Genomic DNA, 22,047 nt, shown 5'->3' on the forward strand with positions numbered 1-22,047 from the left:
CACACAAGCATGAAATACCTCCACATAATCATATTCACAGCCACTGTGAAGTTCCAGGTCCATATGCGTGAAGTTCAATGCCACTCGTTCACTTCGAGGCAGCCGGATCACATAAATGCACTGTTTATTTTCTGCATAGTTATTAGGCCAATTGGGGGAGATGATAATGCCCTGACTTTCTGTGTATGTTCCACCACATCCAGGGTCAGCTACAACACACAGACAATTAGTGTAGTAAAAGTAAAAATTTTGTTAAGTTAGGTAAAAATCTTTCTGGCATAAGTGTCATAAATAATAATAAAGATTGATATATAGAGTAAGAATGTTAAGAGGAAAACTACAAATATAATGAACAAATGAAGGAATACATGAATCCATGCTCATGCAAACAGTTTTTTATGAACTTTGAAATCTCTTTGGCATATCCTCTCATTTACTAGTCATAAAAAATGTTATAGCTACATTATGAGACCATGACATGCCAATAAAATGCAGGATTTATAGCTTAATTCCTATTTGCTCAAGCATAATTAAACAATAATTGAAGATTTAAATTCCAAGCTGTCATATAATTAACACAGCATTTTTCTATGTCAAAATTACACATCAAATCATACATTTGAAAGAAGATATCATATATCATATGTCATATGTACATAAATATTTAATTGACAATTCCATAAATCATAGTGTTGGCATTTGGATCAACACTTACAACCTATACTCACTTTGAGAGGTGGTGTATGTGATATGGAAGCCCTTGTCAGTGATAACATAATCAGAATGGAAGTGGATCCAGGCAGCAGGGCCCGTAGTTTGCAGTGGTGGTGGAGAAGCGCTGCTACAGTATCGGTTGAGAAGTGGGTCCTCAGGAAGCAGGCCATCTCTTATCTAGAGCAGAAAGTGTGAATCACATGAGGTTGTAATTAAATCTACATTTTAAAGACAAACAATTAAAGCATTTGTACATGGCATCTAATGCTTAAATGTCAACCTACTTCAAGATAATCATAGTTGCAGTCAGGATGATGCTCAAGACTCAGTGTTCCGAAAGCAAAAGTAATGATCAGCCCTGGACCCACATCAATTGTCCAATAGCAGTCACGGCTCGGTGGGTAGTTGCCTGGGTAGCCAGGTGATTTGATGTCACCATAAGGATTGGTCAAATGCCCACCACACACTGGATACAAAATATACAAACAAATATCATCATCATCATCATCATCATTATCATCATCATCAACAACTACACTACTACTACTGCTACTGCTACTATTACTACCACTACTACTACTACTACTACTACTACTACTACAACTACTACAACTACAACTACTACTACTACCACTACTACTACCACTACTACTACTACAACTACTACTACTACCATTACTACTACAAATATTACTACAACCACCACCACTACTACCACTACTACTACTACTACCACCACTACTACCACCACTACTACTACTGCCACCACTACTACCACTACTACTGCTACTACCACTACCACTACTACTGCCACTGCTACTACTGCTACTACTACTGCTACTACTGCTACTGCTACTACTACTGCTACTGCTACTACTACTACTACTGCTACTACCACTACTACTACCACTGCTACTACTACTACAACTACTACAACTACTACAACTACTACCACCACTACCACCACTACTACAACTACTACCACTACAACTACTACTACTGCTACTACTACCACTGCTACTACTACTACTACCACCACCACCACTACCACTACTACTACTACCACTACTGCTACTACCACTACTACCACCACTACCACTACTACTACTACAACTACTACTACTACTACTGCTACTACCACTACCACTACTACTGCTACTACTACCACCACCACTACTACTACTACAACCACCACTACAACTACTACAACTACCACTACTACTGCTGCTACTGCTACTACTACCACCACCACCACTGCTACTACTGCTACTGCTACTACTGCTACTGCTACTACTACTGCTACTGCTACTACTGCTACTACCACTACAACTACCACTACTACTGCTACTGCTACTACTACTGCCACTACTACTACTGCTACTACTGCTACTGCTACTACTGCTACTGCTACTACTGCTACTACTGCTACTACCACTACCACCACTACTACTGCTACTACTACTGCCACTGCTACTACTACCACTACTACTACTGCCACTACTACTACAACTACAACTACTACCACTACTGCTACTACTGCTACTGCTACTACCACTACAACTACTACTACTGCCACTACTACTACTACCACTGCTACTACTGCTACTACTGCTACTGCTACTACTACTGCACTACTACTACTGCCACTGCTACTACTACTACTACTACTGCTACTGCTACTACTACCACCACTACTACAACTACTACTACTACTACCACCACTACTACTACTACTACTACCACTACCACTACTACTACCACTACTACTACCACCACTACTACTACTACTACTACTACCACTACTACTACCACTACTACCACTACTACTACCACCACTACCATTACAACTACTACTACTACTACTCTGCCAGACCTCTAATTATTAAAAGGTGTATGTATTGTACCTGGTATTTGGGCCTGCCATGACACAGTGAATCCACCCTTGTTGATTATGTGATCAGAACGGAACCAGAAGTACAAAGAATTGTGGGAACTGAAAAGCTCAGCTGGAGCATTAGTGCCACAGTATTTTCCAAGCATGTAGTCAGATGCACTCTCTCCATCATGAATCTGTAAGAAGTCAAAGCTGCACGTGGAGCTATGCTCTAGGTCAAAAAAAGGGAATGTGATCCGCAGAATCTGGCAGAGAAAAAACAAAGGTACATTTTATCAGTTTTGGAACAAATTCAAGCTGTTAGATGTAGTTTTATTTAACGTTTATAGAGATTCTCTCTGACCTTGTCTGCATCAGTTCTGACCACCCAGGCACAACTGACCATATGGTCATACTGGTCATGTCCAGGAGTGTTGGGATAACTAAATGTGCCAGCCGGACCCTCTAGGACTCCTCCGCACTCTGAACCACACATTAACACAGGTTTAAAGACTATTAATAGAGTATTGTTTAAGTGAATGCGGACACGCCAATAAAGAACAAACCTTGTTGTGGGGTCTGGCACTGTGGGCCTGTCCACTGTGATGTACAGGTACAAATGTAGCCATTAATTCCATCAGTGCAAGTGCCTCCATTCTGGCAGGGGTTGCTTGCACACTCGTTGACATTCTGGTCACAATTCCGGCCTGTCCAGCCTGGGTCACAGTGGCAGATATAACCACTGGCTATGTTCTACGGCATATAGATTTGTTCATCAGACTTCCAAACAAGCTTAGCAATAGATAACACAGAGAACAAAATGTACTGTATATAAAATAGATATGCATATTAAAAATAGATATCTTCAAAGATTTTGTAAGTTACCTCACACTGCCCATTGACACATGGGTGTGTGGTGCCGCAAGTGTCAGTGATTTGAGTACAGCCAGAAGAACCAAATCCATTCCCCACATAGCCAGGGGGACAAGTACATGTAGGGATATTGCTGCCTGAAAAAAAAGTAGTGTTTATGAATGTAATAACATTAGTATGGTTGTAGGAAAAAAAGTATGTACTGTTTATTTAATTTGAAATGTATTCTAAAACCTACAATTCAGATGTTACAAATCAGGAGGCAGATTCATTGTGAGAACTATTGCATTGTGAGCAGTTTTGTTATCAAGTAACATATAGCAATGGTGCACTTACATTGTAAATCCTAACGACTTAGTCTTTTCATAAGTGTCACTGGTCATGTGCTACTGTGCCGAATGCCTATTGTAAAAAAAAGTGTGTACGTGTAAAAGAGAGAGAAACCTGGAACAGAGGAACAAGTGGCCAGTGGATAACATCCTCCATTGTTAGTTGAGCATATGTCAGCCTGGGTGCAAGTCTTTCCATCTCCTTCATAACCTACACAAAAAGTAATTGAGACCCTGACATTATTTCAGCGCTAAATTATGAAAAACAAAAATAATTTTACAGCTTCCTCTGCTTGTCATGTCTACTTAATACAGTATTATTATTTTATAAAGCATTTGGGAAATAGGAACTAATGAAAAGAATTAAAAAAACAAAAAACAGTATAATCAGGTTTAATGGTGAATTGAATACCTGGAGGACACTGTCCACAGTGAAAAGAGCCCATGGTGTTAAGACAGGGCACCATTGGGGAGGTAGAACATCCTCCATTGTTGGTTTCACACTCATTTACATCCTGACAGCTGTAGCCATTGCCCTGCCAGCCTGGATGGGTGACATAGGATTTGGATGCATTACTTTCCCCAGAATAATAATGCTACTTTGTGATTAAGACTTTGGAATTACAACTCGTTCATTAAGACATAATGCAAATTTTTGTAGATGATCCAATAGCATCTAAGATGAGTACTCATAATATTCCCACACATGACTCCAGAGAAACTTGGCTGATATCTCACCTGCTGGACAAGCACCACAAAAGAAGGAGCCTAAAGTGTTGAAGCACTGTACAGGGGGATTAGTGGAGCAAGGCTTGTTGGGGAGGCTACACTCATCCACATCTGCTGTGCAGGCAGCGCTGCCAGGGGGTGACATCCACCCAGCTTCACATATGCACTTGTATTTGGGCTGTTAGGAGAGAAAGCAAAAAGCAAAAGAAAACGTATACATATCGGTCATTTAAAATAACTGACAAGACAGTACACTTGAAAGAGTTAAAATGCTCAAAATGCTCTCAAGTGCAGCTTATTACCCATTGTTAAGGAACAAATTCTCTAAATACAACACTAAATCAAAAAAGGTATTGTGATTCTAGTATTAAATATGCCTTTAAATGGAAAAGGCACCCTGATTCAACCATGTTTACTTTGGTTAGCAGTTTGCTACGTTAACCATAATGTTAACCACAACTACCCACTGACAACATAACACTAATGGGTGCAGTGGAAATTAGCTCTCAGTTTGTCTCAAACTAAAAAGACATATTTAACAGAGCATTGTTACTTCCACCAAATATTTCAATGAACAATTCCTTAAATATAAAATTGAACATCACTGAAATATGCTGAACAGAAATGAGATAACAGCAAAAACCTGACTGTTATCGTAATTTCCGGACTATAAAGCGCACCCATATATAAGCTTAAATTTGGCAAATTTTTATTTTAAACATAAATAAGCCACAGGTGTCTACACTGAAACTAATGCACTTTACACAGGCTTTTACGAAAGACAGTGTCTGTTACACGGTGTATCGGGTGAAATATTTTGCGGCTCCTTTAAGAGCAAAGCGGCATTTGGGAATAGCCTGCCGCTGCATTTTTCCGGTATTACTGCATGTGTGCAAGACCGAGAAATATGTCCTTATTATTTTCTGATGCTCATTTCTAAGTTTCTTTGACTAACCCGTAACGCTGTTGCCAAGAAAAATAAAAAAGCATGAGTTTTGGAAACCTGTCTGTGCTTATATGATTTCTGGTGCAACTGGAGTTTTAGTGAGCTCTCCCTTCACCCAGACTCAACGCGTTACAACGGCTTGTATCTAAACAGTAGCCTACCAAGAAAGACATTGTTCACAGTCTTCCTCCTTCCTTTCACAACTATTTCTCTCGAGAGTTTTTCTTTTGGCATCGTCGTGAGTTAAAAAAAAACTTTTTTTCTCCCGATGCCGTGCAGCTCAGAACACACTTGAGGTGCGTTTTTTCGTTTCCATTCGGAAATGTCATTGGTCTAATGTTATGGCGCTCAGTTTTTTGGCTTGAAGTTTGTGAAACCGGGAAAAACCCAGGAAAAATTCATAAATAAGCCGCTTCGTTGTTTAAGCCGCGGGGTTCAAAATGTGGGGGAAAAAGTAGCGGCTTATAGTCAGAAAAATACGGTAATCACATATCTGAATTTAATGAGGTTTATCTGCCATTAAATACCATTGTAACTGCTGGAGAAAATGTGGTGAGAATCCTGTGACATAAGAGAAGCACACACTCTCACACACAATACTAATCAACAGATTTCCACAAATTATAAATCATCATGTTTCATGTGTCTCAGGCTGAATTTGTCCATGGGGTTAGGGTTAGGATTATATTTGCCATTAATATTAATTAACCAAGAAATAGAGATAAATCTATCACATAGCTCAGCAACCTTATTCTATTTGTACAAGTACTTAATAACAGATTATTACCTGGTTCGGTGTTACTCTGTCTGAATCAATGCAGATCCCATGGACACACAAGTCCTGATTTCCTCCTGCACAGTCATCATAGCGAGAGGTGCAGTGGGGTCCATACCACTCTGGCAGGCAATTACAACTAACATAAAAAAAAATGTAAATAGTCTAAAACGATCTAAAATGCCACAATATTCAGAGTGATCTGGAAATATTTTACCTGTAGGCTCCAGGAGTGTTAATACATGTGGCTCCATTCTGACAACCCTGAGTGGTTCCAGCATATATCTGACACTCGTTCACATCTACAGCACAGGTGGGACCCTAACATGACAACAAGCTCAGGATCAGTGCAGTGCTGTTACTCAAAACAATGTGTTGGAAGTCATTTAAAGCAGTCGTACCTGCCAGGTCTGTGGGCAGAGGCAGTAAAAGGCATCCAAAAGATTTAGGCAACTCCCAGAGTTCTGACATGGGTTGCTGCTGCATGTCTTTCGCTGGATGGTCTGACAGAATCAGGAATATATTATATAAATATATTGTTTTTTTTTGTTTGTTGTTTCACATTGGGTGGTATTAAATAAAAAAAAAACACTTATTTTTATTATTATTTTTATTTACCTCTTCTACTGTTTGGACTTTAGACTCAAGTCTGGTCACTTTTGTGTTCAACTCATTCAGCTTATTTTGGACCTCTTCAGATGGGCCACTGTTCTTTATTGTTTCTATGTCATCTTTATTGGTTTTTATCTAAAAATTCAAATATAACAACTTTATACATCAGAGATCAGTTTTTTAATATATCCACATAAACATATACAATTGCCCAGGGCAACATAACACAATTCATTACAGCCTGTATTTTCGTTCAGTAAAAGAATGCATTAGCAAACCTATTTGTTGCATGAATTTAATCTGAACCTGGAATCAGAATCTGATTTGAAGCTTTTCATTATCTTACCTGCCTTAATTGCTCAGTGAGGTCCTCATTCCCCACTTTCACATGACCTGTACCTGAGGTATCGAAATGGATGTCTTTATTGTTTCCCGGGATAAAAGTAAGATGACCATCCTTAGATATCATACGAGGCCTACAGATAAAGTCATCATTAGAGTCTTGTGCCACAGGACACCAAATTCTGAATCATGAAAAAGAAATCCTCTTTTCATTAAGCAACATAGGTTCCACTTTTACACAATTGCCTTACTAAATAAAAAAAAATTTAATAAAAATTTAATAAATCCCTTAACTGGTTGGAACAAGGTTGCAGTATCATTTATTTCTGTAAACATAATTTAAACAAAACACTCAGATCTCATTTATTTCATTTAAATAATTTACTCTGCTTCTATACACACAAAAAAGTCTGAGAAGTCTAGTGATCAATGCACAGCTGGAAGTACAGGTACTAAAGTAACCTTGTCTACTTACTGGGCATTGCTGCTGTCTCGCTTGCTCCGGATGTGGACATGGTTACCCTGCTCACACTCTAGTCCACTGAGGTAAAGGAGGGCAATTAAGGGCCAGGACAGCTGAAGTGTCCAAGCCATGCTGAGAGAGAGTATGTCTCAGGATGCTCTTCAGACACCACACTGCAGTTGGAACTAAAAAGTGACTTAAAAAGTGCACTTTGCCCCAAACTGTTGGTCTGAGACCATCACACTGTCCAATAAAATAAACTAAACCATCTGAGGATGGAAGACAGGTTGAGCACATATAGAGTGGCAGTTAATTTATTTTACTGCATCATTACCAACCATCATCATGTGATTTTTAGAGATCAGTAACTACAGTTAAGGTGCTGAACGTCTGCACTTCCACCCCCAAAACACACACACACACACACACACACACACACACACACACAAACTGTTTTTCAACAGTTTTCAGTGCAGTACTTTGAACACCTCTGATCTATTATTAAGTAAAGCTTAGCAGTAATTAAGCAGTGTTATTTAGGAATTTTCCAAGATTTTTGTACAACAATAAAGAAACCCAACAGTACAATATATACAACTTTATTGATATTTTCAAATCCAAAAACTGAACATCATAAAAACTTCAAGGACTCCAAATAAACATAAAAAATGTGTTGCTCATGACACCATGAGACTGATGAGTTTGGCCACTACATGAACATTTAGACTGTTCCCCAGAACCCGGTACTGCTGCTTCATTGAGATATTTGATGGAAAGCCTGAGAAAGTAGAAAAAATATATATAAAAACATTTAAAATATGGTTGATAGAAGTTACCAGAAATAATTTGCACTGGAAGACAAACAGCATGATAAGTTACATATTAAATCCTCTACATGAAGTTGTAATTGGTTTTAAAGGGCAATTCTCAACACATTTCTCAGTCCACATGCAAGAGGAAACCCATTAACACTCTGTTTTCACTCTAACCTATAGATTTATCATGATATAAATGTTAAATATATGTTTTTAATCAAAGTCTGGACCTTCATCTTTCCTCTTTATTTACTCAGTTCTTACTGAAATCTGGTGGGAAGCCCATAAGGTTGGCGATCTCTCTGGGTGTGAAGTATCTTAGCTTTAGCCGGGACAGCTGCTGCAGTTTATCTTCCTCAGATAACATGTCCAGTGACTTAAAGATGCTCTCCAGTTCCACATCTGTACACGACTGCAAAACAGAACCGGTTCCTTCCACATAGTGCCCATATCTACAGAACAAAAAGACAATAAAAATTAGACTTGACAGTCAACACACAAAAAAAAGAATGCCTTGAAGAATAATTTTGAAGGCTTACCCTTTAGTGAAGCACACTGATCTCCTGCAGTTTGGATTCACTATGTCCATTAGCAAAGCGTATCTGAGCAAGATCTTCGGAGGAAGCAAATAACTGTCCATGTCTGTTCCTTGTTCATCCTTCTGCAGGAAACCTTCTAGTCTTTTCACTGTCTGTTCATTGTCCTGAGTCCTCTTCCTCTCCAACTCCTGCGCCGTCTCCATTTTATAGATTATAGCCTCGTCTTCTCTAATGGCACCACTACAATGGCTGTCGGGGATCATGGGATTGTCTGTGGCTGAGCTGGTTTCTGACTTCGGAAAGCCGTCTAGAATCTTGAAGAAATAGCGTTTACACAGTGTACTGTCATGAACTGTAAAAATGCTCATTCTTAGCATGGCAATCTTACAGCATGCCACATTTAGATTAGTAAAATGTGTGTGCTTACCTCTGATGTTTTCGGAAATGAGAAGGAATCTTGGTTATCTTTTGCAATAAGAAAGTAACGCAGCCTTGAGTTTGGTATTCCAAGCTGTAAAAATAAGTTATTTTTATTTCAGCATCTCACATCTTATTATTTATGCTAAGGCAAGTTCTTTATTCTGTGTGCATTCTTTGTGTATTATTACAAATCTTAACATCTGAAGATGTTAAAAATTTGCATATAATGATCTAATTATAATTATTTATAATAATTCTATGATAATTCTCATTGTTTATAATAATTAGAACTATCTATAAATATTATATACATGATATTTATTAAATGTATTATATTATCCATTAATATAATACTTATATGATTTTAATGATCCATTTTAAAATAATTATAATCGTTGTTATTAGCGTCATTAATTCTAAAATGATAACTGGGTTAAAATACATAACAAAGGGTGATGCTCACACAAGTGGGTGATATCATGAATTCCTGAAAGTTGTATCTACAGTCCTGCAAAGTCTTTATCAAAGCATTTCTGGGGAAAAAATATGAGTCAGATCACACTGTTAATCTACACAATTCCAATTTAATTTGGCTCTAGCACATTCTTTGTGTTCTTTCATTTAATCTTCAAAATCAGAATGTCCTGTTGTTTTTCTCCTGTTGGTTCCTTTGTACTAATCTTTCACTAAATACTCTAAAAAAATGGCAGCATAATTGGCTGCATTAACAATGACATGGTGAGAACAAATTGCTTAACCCAGAACAGTGTTGAATGGTAGCAGTCTCAAGATCAAGATACAAAAACTTGCTACCTTGCCGAGGACGTCTCAAAGCCTTTCACATTCTCCAGCAGAATGAATCGAGGCGTCTTGTTTAACCTACGAACAGAGCATGAAGATTTTTTTTTTCCACAAAAGAGAGATTTTTTTCTTTCACAAAACAGAATGATATGAAATATCTAAATGAAGAACAAATAGCAATGTGTATAAGGTATATACACATCTGCCTAGAAGGTGTTGTTGAGTGAATGAGTAGATGAAAAGGCCATTGCTGTAAAGACTAAAGTAGTCATGACTAATGTAGTGATTACAGGAAATCTACTGTCCATTTGAAAGCAACTAGATTAATAAAAAAAACGTTGATCAATAAAATCTGAAAAAAGCAGTACTAAGAACAAACAATATTGTATATAAAGCAAGCGTGCTGAGAGCACAGATTGACCTGACCTTGGCAGAATGTCCAAGATGTAGAGAAAGCTTTTTGTTCTGGGGTCGTTTACATCACCCTGTAATCCAATCCTGTATCAATAGAAAAACACATTAATATGTTCTTTTATTAACAACAGCATGAGTGATAAAGTGATGCAAGGTTGAGATTACCTAGTGAAAGGCTGACAAGGAGGACTCATCAGAATCATATCAAAGTCCAGTTTATTGAAATCACTTAATGTCATTCCCTGGATCAAATAAAACAAATATTAATTTGAATCAAAATGCACAGCTTTTCCCATAAGCTTCCAAAATGTGACATTTATCTATCTATCTATATAATAATTATTATTATATATATACTTTGTCTGAGTCATAATCTTTTGTTACATACATGAGCGAACCTTTTATTGAAACAAACTAAGGACAATAAGCCCAGTAGCTGGTGCATCATTACCCATGCTGACAGTGCACACAACCTTTACCCAACATTAAATCCACTAAGTTACTCTTTCACTTAAAATATTGGAGGAACTGCTGGTCATGGGATGAGGTGTGACTAGGTCTGAGTCTAACAAATGAGTAAAAAAACCAAAGAAACAAAATAAAAATAAATGCTCTTTTGTTCCACCTTTTCCAAAATCATTACAAAGCTATTGTTTATAGACTTAATACACATTGTTTGTTTCATGAAATGCTCTTAAGAAATAAACATATGCTGTCTTGAGTTAATCACTTTATGACTCTGTCACTGTCTCATTTTCTTTAAGATGTGATTTCACATTCCTTACATGTATCAGAGTGTCATATGTTTATTCATATAAAACTGTATCATCTATATTACTATGGACTGCAGCAAAGCAAAGTTTGGGATTTTAGTCAAAGGCATCCTGCCCCTAGAGGTGACATGAGAAACCGGCACAGTCATGCTAAAAGCATTTATCCAGGTATTGCATTATTTAGAAGGCAATTCATGCTGGGTACAAGTTACTTCTATACAGGAAATAAGGAAAAATTAGTTATGAGTTTTTTCCTTAAAATAAGTGCAAAGAATGACCACAACAAAGCAATTCTAGCTTATATCCACTCTCTCAAACAAACAACTATAAAAAAAACACTAAAATTATTAAACTAGAGAGCAGTGACTGATGCATGAAGCTCGGGTTTATGTTTTTCTTTACCTTTTTTTGCCTGCTGTCCAATTTAGCATTAATAAGCATGAATTCATTCGAAAACAAAAAATAAAGCTAATTATCTGCTGCTTACTTCAATGGTTTTGGGTAGCAGTGGAGTATTTTGGAAGTTGTGCCTATAAATTTCGTTTGCTGTCGTGTTCACATCCACTGCGGCTACCACTTCAGCGGGGATGGCGCTTTCTAAACAGGAAAAACAAAAGGAATCAGTTCTGCACCAGAATCTTCCTTAGCTGGTTTTAACTGATTTACACACTGTACACTGTGCACATTAAAACTCCTGTTTTGCACATAACCCTCCAAAACGGTTTGAGTTGCACAGGACTCAAAAACACTGATTCTTTGCACTGCGGGATGTCCGCCTTCAATATGAGAGTCTGGCCAACAAGAACATCCATGAGGCTGAGGAATGGTACAAATCCAAGGTCAGGTTCCAGACCTAAGATTATCAGTCGGACCTTTTTTAGTTGAGATTTTCAATAGTTATTAGAGGCGAGATAATAACCAGGTAAACTATAAGGTAAAACAGCATTAGATGAAAAGAAAAAGTAATTTAATGCAGTAAATACTATGTATAATATCATTTGCATCACATGAGTATGCATTACAAGAGTATTGTTCATGATTTTGTAGCGGTCATGTCAGTCGTTTTTAGTAGAAGTTCTTTTCTACACTGTGTGTGTCTTCTCTAAAGCTGCAGGTTACATGCAGTGCTTGCATTCCCTCTGGGTGTCTGTGCACAGCAGATGGTAATGCCTTGGTTTATTGGAGAGATAATACAGATGGCCAATCACCGAAAGCACACCAAACAATGGATTACTGAACTGTTTTTGTGACTGACAAGCACAGTATTGATGAGCTTAATAGATTAGGCTAAAGTTGACCTAAAACCGTGATTAGACTAAACCCATTAGCAAACACAAAAAAGTAGTAATTTAAGTATTGTGAAGCTAAATATGATGGAAAATAAAGCTTTCTCTATCCATTTAGCTTTCTGTTGTGTTACTTTTAGGGAGTAATTTGTGTAGAAATAAAAATGGGATGTAAAACAAAGGGCCTTTTCCTCTCTCCAGTTTGCAGATTTGTCTGAGGCTGCTGCTCGTAACATGGAGGCCATCCGTCATACTAAGCAGGATGCAAATGAATATCGCCGCCAGGTCCAGGCTTTAACATGTGAGGTGGATTCGCTTAAAGGCACTGTAAGTATACATTCAATAGCAATAGTTGTATAGTGTAAAAATGTCCCTACCCATATCTCTATATTTATGTTTAGAATGAGTCTCTAGAGCGTCAAATGGCGGAACTGGAGGACACCTTTGCCATGGAGTCATCTAATTACCAGGACACCATCACCCATCTGGAAGAAGAAATCCGCAACATGAAGGATGAGATGGCTCGTCACTTGCGTGAGTACCAGGACTTGCTGAATGTCAAAATGGCCCTGGACATTGAGATTGCTACCTACAGGAAGCTTCTGGAGGGAGAGGAGAGCAGGTGGGTCTATTGTACAATTTCACTTATGTTTAAGTTAATTGTAGTCTTTTTTCATTAAATGATTTGGAATCTAAATACTGAGTGTGGCCATTTATAATGCTAAAATGTGTATACATACAAAAAATAATTCTAGAGCAGATTTTTCACCACTTCTGTTTTCCTTACATGAATATTAAGTAAGGCTAAGTCTTCTGTGCTTATGTTACACTGTAAAAATCTCTCTGTCCTTCAACAGGATCACCACACCATTACCTAATTTTTCTACATTTAATCTGAGAGGTATAGTATACTTCACTTTAAATTAAGACCCTATTGCATTTATATTGCTGAAAAGCATCATTGTTGGACCAAGTCACTGTTCAGCTCCTTTTACAGGTCTCATAATAGGTCATAACTCACTTCTGAATGACGACTTCATAAACTTTTCTGATTTTTTCCCCCCTCTCAAATTGGCATAAAGCAAGTCCATTCTGTCTCTATGCAGAATCCATGATAGAAACCAAACCACTCATTGAGAACCTGTCCAAGAAAGTGTTGATTAAAACCATAGAGACAAGAGATGGTCATGTATGTAAAAAAATACAAACCATTAACACTGCAAATACAAATACCGATAACCATTAAAAAAAATGCAAATGATCCTCTCCTTTTCTGCTATGTATTTAATTACAGGTGATTAACGAGTCCACTCAGCCTCATGAAGACCTGGAATGAACTGCATGCAAAACCTTTAAAAGAAATGCTCACTGAGAAGGCGAGCGCTGTAGCGGGAGGAGATATATCAGTGTGATATTTCTGTTTCTGTGACACTAAATCAGCTTTAATGTGCCTTTTTGCCACTCGAGACAGATCTTCAGATAGAGATGTGTCTTAAGTAGAATAGGGTTTGTAGGCCAGTGAAAACCAGCTCTATACAGTATTTCTGTTTTCCTAAACTACTATAGTTTACACTCTGCAAGTTGGACCACAGCAATAATCTTAGCAACATTGATTTTTTTTGTTTTCGGTCAGCTTGCAGCTTGACCAACATGAAATGATGTCTTCAAAATCAAACAAACAAATAAAATCAACACACCTTTATGAAAATTATCTTGTGTGCTTTGAATGAAATTAGCTGTTTATAGAGGGTTTGTTTCATAATCATATGAAAAACTAGATAGATAAAATATGGAGATAATGAGAGTGAATGTGTGCTACTTGTAGACTGAGATGAAATAGAGAGTCAAAAGACTTTTATTGTCATTTCTACTATACACAGTGGTACACAGTACACGGTAAAAATGAGACAACTTTCCTCCAGAACCCTGGTGCTACACTAAACATCACAGAGCTACAACACACAGCATAAAGCTACTTAAAGTGCAGAGAGTGTGTGCAAGAATAAAATCCATCAATGTAAATGTATGGTAGTTTAGAGAATGTTTCATAAAGACACAATCCCAGACATGGTCTGTGCTTTGAATTATTTTAGTTGTTGAGTGAATGCAAATCTACCTTCAGTGATCATGCTGCTGGAAGCGAATGTCTGCAGACTGCTCTGACTCTCAAATCTGTATAACAGCCCCTAGTGCACACAACTTTACAAAGCGCAGCTAAAACGTCTTTAAACTGCACCAACCAGGCTCCAAAGTGACCAATGCGTACAAATAAATGGCCAACAAACTTTGGAACCACGTCTTTTACTTCATCCTCTTACTTCAATTTAATCCTTAATCAAAGCTCTGTTCCTAGTCTCGCCCGCCCCCTAGTGGACAGTGCACAGCACTTTACAGCACTACAGACCACTGATCATTTTTACGAGACACACAAGTTGTTTGAGACTTTTTACAACACATATAACAATATGACATAATATAATTAATAACAAGTTTAATTCAGACAACAAAATATCTGATTGGCCTTATTAGATTATTAAAGGTATCTATAAAGATGATGAGGTTTTCATTGGGAGTGAGGAGGATGGGCAGGATTAGAAATGAGTTTATTAGAGGGACAGGGCATGTAGGACGTTTTGGAGACAAAGTGAGAGATGCCCGATTGAGATGTTTGGACATGTGCAGAGGAGGGACATGGGGTATATAAGTAGGAGAATGCTAAGGATGAAGCCGCGTATCGAATCAGCCGGTTCAGAGGGACTCGAGAGTCCAGGGATTTGATGGATTCTTAGGAGTCAGATAGCCCCCTCTAGTGGAAGGATTATGTTAAAAGCAGGCAAAATCCCTATCACTATTGCCCAAACTGCAGCTTTCACATTTCCAAGAACGGATTTAGTGCTCTATAATCTGCTTTATTTAACATTACACCAAAAATATTTGTCACGAGTTAAACTGTTATGTTGTGTCACGTCAGATATTAAATCAATAAATCATAAACATGAATGCGTTGACTCCTTGTGAGTCGGGTTCAGTAACTTCAGTAACTCTTGTGATGGAGCCTTTGGAGGATATTTGTTACGTTGTTATTATCAGGATATATAACAGTGGTGACGTTGTGGAGTGTATCTTTGTGCCGGGTTAGACAACTGACCCACTGACTAAATAATAAATAAATTTCACCCGTTGTTCAAAGTTGTTGTTGTAACTGTAGCAACAAGTAGCTGACTGGATTGTGCAAGAAACTTCCTGTATGGTCAGAAACCCAGACGGATCTGAGGGACTTGTGAGTGCGATTCGTTGAGTGCCCTCTAGTGGAATTCCATGACAAAAGCAGGCGGAACCCCTACTGATTCAAGTGATGGTGAGATTTGGATTCTAATGATTCAGAAGGATTTCTCATCTCTAGTTGGAGCAAGTAACTTAACGCTAATGACCAACGCAAAACAAGGTGCAGCACTTCAAGAGTTGATACCAAACTACAAGACATAAAGGTTCTCAGAGAACTCAGCGGTGATGTCAGTCTCTCTTAAGACAGCGTCTTTCATCCATCCATAGCCTCTGTCAACATTTAGTTCCTGAATATAATCAAATATATGTAGTATTTCTTACTGTGAGATTTCAGCAAACCATTACATGTATTTCTGCACATTTCTACCCATTTCAACATTGTTTTCACATTTATTTGGCAGATCATTTAGTTTCTTTCTTGAAATAAATGGTCAATGTTACCAACATGAACTGCTGAATTAACCAGCCTGAAAATGAGTACAAATAGCTTGGAATAGTTTTAATAATCTTATATTTAGTTAATCATAATCACAAATTGAAATGCTTAGATTAACTCGTCTATAACTAAGTTATTTCCATTTGCTAGAATGCTTTTGTAGTATATTCAGTAGACTAGAGAAGACCCTGACACAGTAATGTTTTATTTGATTTAATTTTTGTTTATATTTTTCAGACACTCAGAAATAAGCACTCAAAATACACGGAAACGTACACTGAGAAAACGACTCATTGACAGTCATTAACTCAATCAACATTTATAAACCAACAAATCAAGCTACTCGCTAGTGCCAGTCATCAACATTATGCTTCCCAAATTACATCTTATTAACCAGGGTGCACAGGGTTAAGCTAAAATTGGCTTCAGGTTTTTGCAAAAGAAACTAGGTTTAAAAAGCAGCTTAACATTTCCAAACCAGATCCTGGGATATTGGAAAGATTTTGCAGAGTAAATAATTTTATAGGGCAGTGCTTCCTTGTTGGGTGGCTTATTTGTGGCAGGAAACTAGAAGTCCAAGTGTCTTAGCCTCTTAGTGAAAATACTTTTAAAGTAATTTTAAACTAAGTTTAACATTGATATTCATTACAAGTGATCATCAGAAATAACTTAATGAAAAAATAGAATATTAGAAATATTTTTCTAGAGTTTCTAGAATTTTAGAGTTTTTAGTACTTGCTATGTTCTCTTTTTGCTGTAATGACTGTGCATACTCAATTAACTGCACAATTTTGTGTAAAAAGTGAACTAATGACTCATGTTAAATAAAATCCATTAGCATGCGATGTGGTTCATTAGAAAGAACGACTCATGTAAAATCTGACATTTTGTACAAAGGACAACATTATAGACTTATCAAAAAGTGTTAATTAAAATTCTGTTTATTAACATTAAACAAAAATTCCTGAATGTTAATGTGGTCTCAGAATTTTAAAAGCTACTGTAACTAAAGCTGCTTAACAACTTCTTAAATGTCGTACATTTTCAGTTGTGTTAAAATACTATCCACTTCTTTAGATGGGCAACAATATTTAAACAACATTCCAATTATTTGCTTACTTTTCTAGATGTTGCACAGTTGTGGAGCATCATGCTCACTTGATTAAGAAAATATATGGGTGTTTTGGGGTGGGAGTTAATTTCACACAATATACTAAAGTTCCAAAATAATAATAACAATAATATAAGGTAATTTCTTTGAATGACATAAGCAGTGTCGGCACCAGGAGCGGGCCCTGGGGGGCATGCCCCCTACTTCTTAAAATTAAATAATAACTTTATAATTTAAAAAAATGTTTTACAAATTGATTTTATTATACTATGAATACTGGTTAAAGAATGAAGAGTATAAGTAAAAAAAAAAAAAAAAAATTACTAACCCATAATGCAGTAACATAGTCAGCCAATTACATACACGCTTCTTGTCCTCAACGTCTTGTTCTTCAAAAATGTAATTCCTCCTCCTCTCGTCGTCTGAGCTCTTCTAAAGGTAAGATGCCCTTTTGCTTTAGTAGCTACATTTGGTTATATGCTGGTGCTTAATTTGCGTGTGTTTTGCACTTTAGATTTATGATAAATTATGGTTTACTGTGAGTGACGTTTAATATTTTATGTTTGTATAATAATAATGTATAATAATTATAATAATAGTAATAGTATGTGAACGAGATAGGCCCCCCGAGTTTAACATGAGGCCCCCTCATTCAATATTCTCTGGCGCCGACACTGGACATAAGGACAACAAAGTTAGGTTCAGCTTCAAAGTCAGTTTGTATAACCCATAGTTACTTTAGGATTTAAGATTTCACAAAATCATATAATGTAACATACATATAACATGTGGCAAAACATATAACGTATATACAGTATCTGGGCGGTTCTTGTAAAACAAAGTGGTATTTGCCTAATGTTAGTTTTTATTATAATTTTTATTCCTAATGGGAGAACCCGAAAAAAAAATTTTTTTTTGAATTCTTACCGAGATGCACTGCAAACAAATTAAATACACTGTAATAAAAATAAACACCTCAGGCCTGTCATATACAATATACAGTACCGAAATTGTGCGGACTGTGTTTAGATAATCTTTTTAGATGATTTTTTTCTGTGAAAAATTGATTTTCAATTATTGTAATGGAATATAAATAAAGATAAATAAAGCTTAAAATATATATTTATATTGGCATGTTTTTTTCTTATACAGTTATTGTACCATTGTTATACAGGTATGCTATAATATGTCTCCACATTAATATTATTGACTTCAGTTAATGTGTCATGTTTTGAGGAAGTAACATACATCTAAATATGATTTTATTTGTGTAAATTTTATATTTTGTATGTTTAACTTAACATAACATGCTTACAGTGTTTTGAACTGTATTCACACAAGATCTATATCTTATGCACACCGTCTGCATAGCAATGAGTGTGTGATGAGGCAGAGTGTGCACAGAATGGAGGAAAATGTGCTTATATTAACATACAGATGAGAGATGAGTTTTACAGGCCTACTTGAAAAACATCTGTGCTCCAATGTCTCTGCAATCTGCCACTTTGCTGAGACAGAGAGAGGGAGGAAGACACCACTATAATTTGTGCAGCAGTACCATAGCATCTCCTCTACTGGATACTGCATAATGGATTGAACTGAAACTGTAAATATTGATGTTTTTACCATAGCATTGCTGGTGTACATGGACATTTTCAGAGAATATAAGGAAATCTTTTTTTCCCCAGTACATATTCATGTAATGTAATATTCTATGTCCTGTCCATACTGTATCAAGTCACCGTGGACTATTTTGTGATAAACTATTTAGAAATTAGCTTTTTTTTATAATCTGTTTTTGTAATATTTTACTTTCCCCAAATGCTCAAAATACTTGCGTTGTCTATGGAAACACACGTAGCCTTGTTAGTTGATGTTCAGTGTGCATCAGCAGTATTTTACTGATACGTTTGCCACTTAGTGGTGTAAATGTGATGATATTCTATTGCCCCAAACATATCTATTTCCCCTTTTCATTTCATATAATCAGTGGTGGATGAAGTACATAAAACAGAAGGCAGAAGCCGGAGTACAGCTCGCTTGGGTTTTAATGCACGTGTGAGGGAGAGAGAGAGAGAGAGAGAGAGAGAGAGAGAGAGAGAGCGCACACACACAGACGTGCATACACGCGCATACACACACACAAGCACAAGCACATGGCAGTCCTACGGTTGAGAAAGTCCGAGGTGCGCTAGCTGACCCGAGATGCACGAGGAGGTGAAGCGCAGCCGGTATGGGATTGTGGCGTCCGGATGGAACGGACAAGTGGAGTCCTGGATGACAACCGGTACGTGAAGACATGCAGCACGGAAAGTCAAACATAAACAATAACGAACGGGGAGTGAATGTGAGTGAGGGGTTTATATGTAGGAGCGGGGTGGCGTGATGATGAGCTCCAGGTGTGCGTGGTTAAACCTGGAGCTCTATGGAGAGTGGAGGCATAGAGAGCCACCAAAGGGGGCGTGGCAGGTGGATCCCTGACAGTACTTGAGTAAAAGTAGAGATACAGTAGGTAAAATATTACTCCAGTAGAAGTATAAGTCCCTTTAAACTGTTACTTGAGTAAAAGTACAAAAATATTTGCCTTCAAATGTACATATGGTATCCAAGTACTATGATTTATTATGGCTATAATGTCCCTATTATCATCATGAGCCAAAAACCTTATTTTCAACAACTTCAAAAAAGAAATCGCACAATTAAGGCTACAGGTGTTTTGGCAAGTTAGAGTCAGAATTTTCTTCCATCATTTATTCTTCTCAAAATGTTCTTCTTGCTGTTGAACTGACATTGAACTGTATGTGTGTGCTACTGTAAGTAGGTACCACCAATTGCCAATGGTGGTTCTAGTTCGAATGAATAACCAACGTATTTCCAACTGATTAGTTTCAGCTTTAAAAAGCTCCTCTGCTTGAGCTACTGTCACTGGATGAGTAAGAAATATTCTCAGAGCAGTCCACAAAATTGGATACATTTCTGCAAGTTCACTTTCATGTAGAAATATCACCCTAAATGCATTTATTGCACAATTTATCAAGCTCTCAGAACCAAGAACAATACAATTCATTGGCTAATTGTAGCCATAAGATACATACAAAATCTATATCCTTGAAATATATATATGTTTTGAATGAGCCTTTTAAGCCGCACTGGAGATTCCCCCTTACTGAACTCAGTTCAGGAGCTTTTCAGTACAATCACAGAAAACCTTTATGACATTGCCTCAATTCAAGGTAACCAAATCAATAAGTGTTTAACTACAATCAATCTAGATTAGTGAGGTTGTAATTTTTTTTCCTGCTACACACATTATGATAAACTACACACTATAAATTAAAATGTTATGCAAACTAAATATTGTTGCTTTATGCATCAAAGCATAGCAGTCAACACAGCATAACAAGTGATATTACTATTTGACTATTTCAATAATTGCATTAGCTTGTATCCTCATAACCAGGTGAGTGAAAAACTGCATACACACCTTTATCTTTTGCACGTTTCCCCCCTACTTCTTTATTTTTAATTGGGCTCCTGAAGGGGTTTAGACCGTTTTTGTAATCAATAATTTTAATTTGGATTCAGCTCTTTTTACTAACGTGACCGTACATGATATAATAATTGATGCGATCGTGCAAATAAGCGGTTACAGAAGAAAACCCGGGAAGATGCCTACAGGGCGGCTGCACATTTTGCTTAAATCCGCCTCTATCATGCGGCATCCACTCATAAATAAAAAGGAACGACTGATTTTGCGAAATGTAGTTAAGTAAAAAGTAAAATATTTGACATTGAAATGTAGTGAAGTGAATGTAAAAGTCTCCCCAAATGGAAACACGTGAGTAAAGTATAGATACACGAATAAACTACTTTACTTTTACATTTACTTCATTACTGTCCACCACTGCATGTCATACAAGATAAGCTGTAGTTTTGGGGATCACTATCATGTATCAGTTTGAGAATCATCTGGTTCGCTGTCAAAAGTGGAATTCTAGTTTAGCAACTCACAGATAAAAGCTTCTATGGCACCCAGTAGTATCAATGAAAGCAAGTAGAGTGACAGATGACAACAGTGAGAAAATCACTGCATGCGTAAATGTAACAACACTTTGATTATGATATTTAAAATGAAATGCCTACTTAATTATCAAGAGCTTTTATGAATCTTGCACGAGTCAAATTTTCCTATGAAATTGCAGCTTTAGCAAGTCAGTATTTAAAATGTATCTTGTTAAAACACTTGTTAAAACACTTACCAGAGATTTTAATTAGCTCCAAAACATTATTCATCTTGGTGTAATTTCACTATAATGTGACAGTAAAATTTAGTAACAAGTAGTATGGAAAGAAACCACTAGTACATTCACAATAGACTTGTCAGGTTTATGTTTATGAGAGAAAAATGCATTCTTTTCTTATGCGTGGGAAGGTAGAGTAACAATAATTTTATTTATACATCTCATTCTCTAGCCTTTTTTAAATCACAAACATGGCCACCACTTCATCTC

General features: G+C 37.0%; 3 protein-coding genes across 3 annotated transcripts in view; 1 reads left to right on the plus strand and 2 right to left on the minus strand.

Annotated features, from left to right (window-relative positions):
• Positions 1–7,954, minus strand: part of cubn (cubilin (intrinsic factor-cobalamin receptor)) — a 30,062-nt gene extending 22,108 nt beyond the window's left edge. The window contains exons 1-16 of the mRNA XM_046848007.1: positions 7,669–7,954; positions 7,198–7,327; positions 6,858–6,986; positions 6,641–6,742; positions 6,457–6,560; positions 6,252–6,378; positions 4,528–4,696; positions 4,202–4,333; positions 3,905–4,000; positions 3,473–3,597; positions 3,154–3,340; positions 2,952–3,070; positions 2,619–2,853; positions 999–1,180; positions 729–891; positions 19–209 (exon numbers count right to left, since the gene is read on the minus strand). Coding sequence (XP_046703963.1) covers positions 19–209; positions 729–891; positions 999–1,180; positions 2,619–2,853; positions 2,952–3,070; positions 3,154–3,340; positions 3,473–3,597; positions 3,905–4,000; positions 4,202–4,333; positions 4,528–4,696; positions 6,252–6,378; positions 6,457–6,560; positions 6,641–6,742; positions 6,858–6,986; positions 7,198–7,327; positions 7,669–7,787 — 2,310 coding nt within the window. The 5' untranslated portion in view covers positions 7,788–7,954. The remainder of the gene's footprint in view (positions 1–18; positions 210–728; positions 892–998; positions 1,181–2,618; positions 2,854–2,951; positions 3,071–3,153; positions 3,341–3,472; positions 3,598–3,904; positions 4,001–4,201; positions 4,334–4,527; positions 4,697–6,251; positions 6,379–6,456; positions 6,561–6,640; positions 6,743–6,857; positions 6,987–7,197; positions 7,328–7,668) is intronic.
• A 285-nt stretch (positions 7,955–8,239) lies between these two features.
• trdmt1 (tRNA aspartic acid methyltransferase 1) lies at positions 8,240–12,049 on the minus strand. The gene is made up of 9 exons (XM_046847458.1): positions 11,906–12,049; positions 10,811–10,887; positions 10,658–10,729; positions 10,244–10,309; positions 9,894–9,963; positions 9,438–9,521; positions 9,011–9,324; positions 8,736–8,923; positions 8,240–8,434 (listed from the first exon to the last, which is right to left on the minus strand). The coding sequence occupies exons 2-9, from the start codon at positions 10,882–10,884 to the stop codon at positions 8,334–8,336; spliced, it is 969 nt and encodes a 322-aa protein (XP_046703414.1). The 5' UTR covers positions 10,885–10,887; positions 11,906–12,049; the 3' UTR covers positions 8,240–8,333.
• Positions 12,050–12,170: 121 nt separating this feature from the next.
• vim (vimentin) lies at positions 12,171–14,412 on the plus strand (the record flags this gene model as incomplete). Its single annotated transcript, XM_046846099.1, has 6 exons — positions 12,171–12,257; positions 12,906–13,031; positions 13,106–13,326; positions 13,562–13,605; positions 13,811–13,893; positions 13,999–14,412. Coding segments are annotated over 6 exons (603 nt in total), but the record flags the coding sequence as incomplete, so codon positions are not given.
• Positions 14,413–22,047: the final 7,635 nt, after the last annotated feature.

The sequence above is a fragment of the Silurus meridionalis genome, chromosome 4 (assembly GCF_014805685.1).
Source record: "Silurus meridionalis isolate SWU-2019-XX chromosome 4, ASM1480568v1, whole genome shotgun sequence".
NCBI classification, from domain to species: domain Eukaryota; kingdom Metazoa; phylum Chordata; class Actinopteri; order Siluriformes; family Siluridae; genus Silurus; species Silurus meridionalis.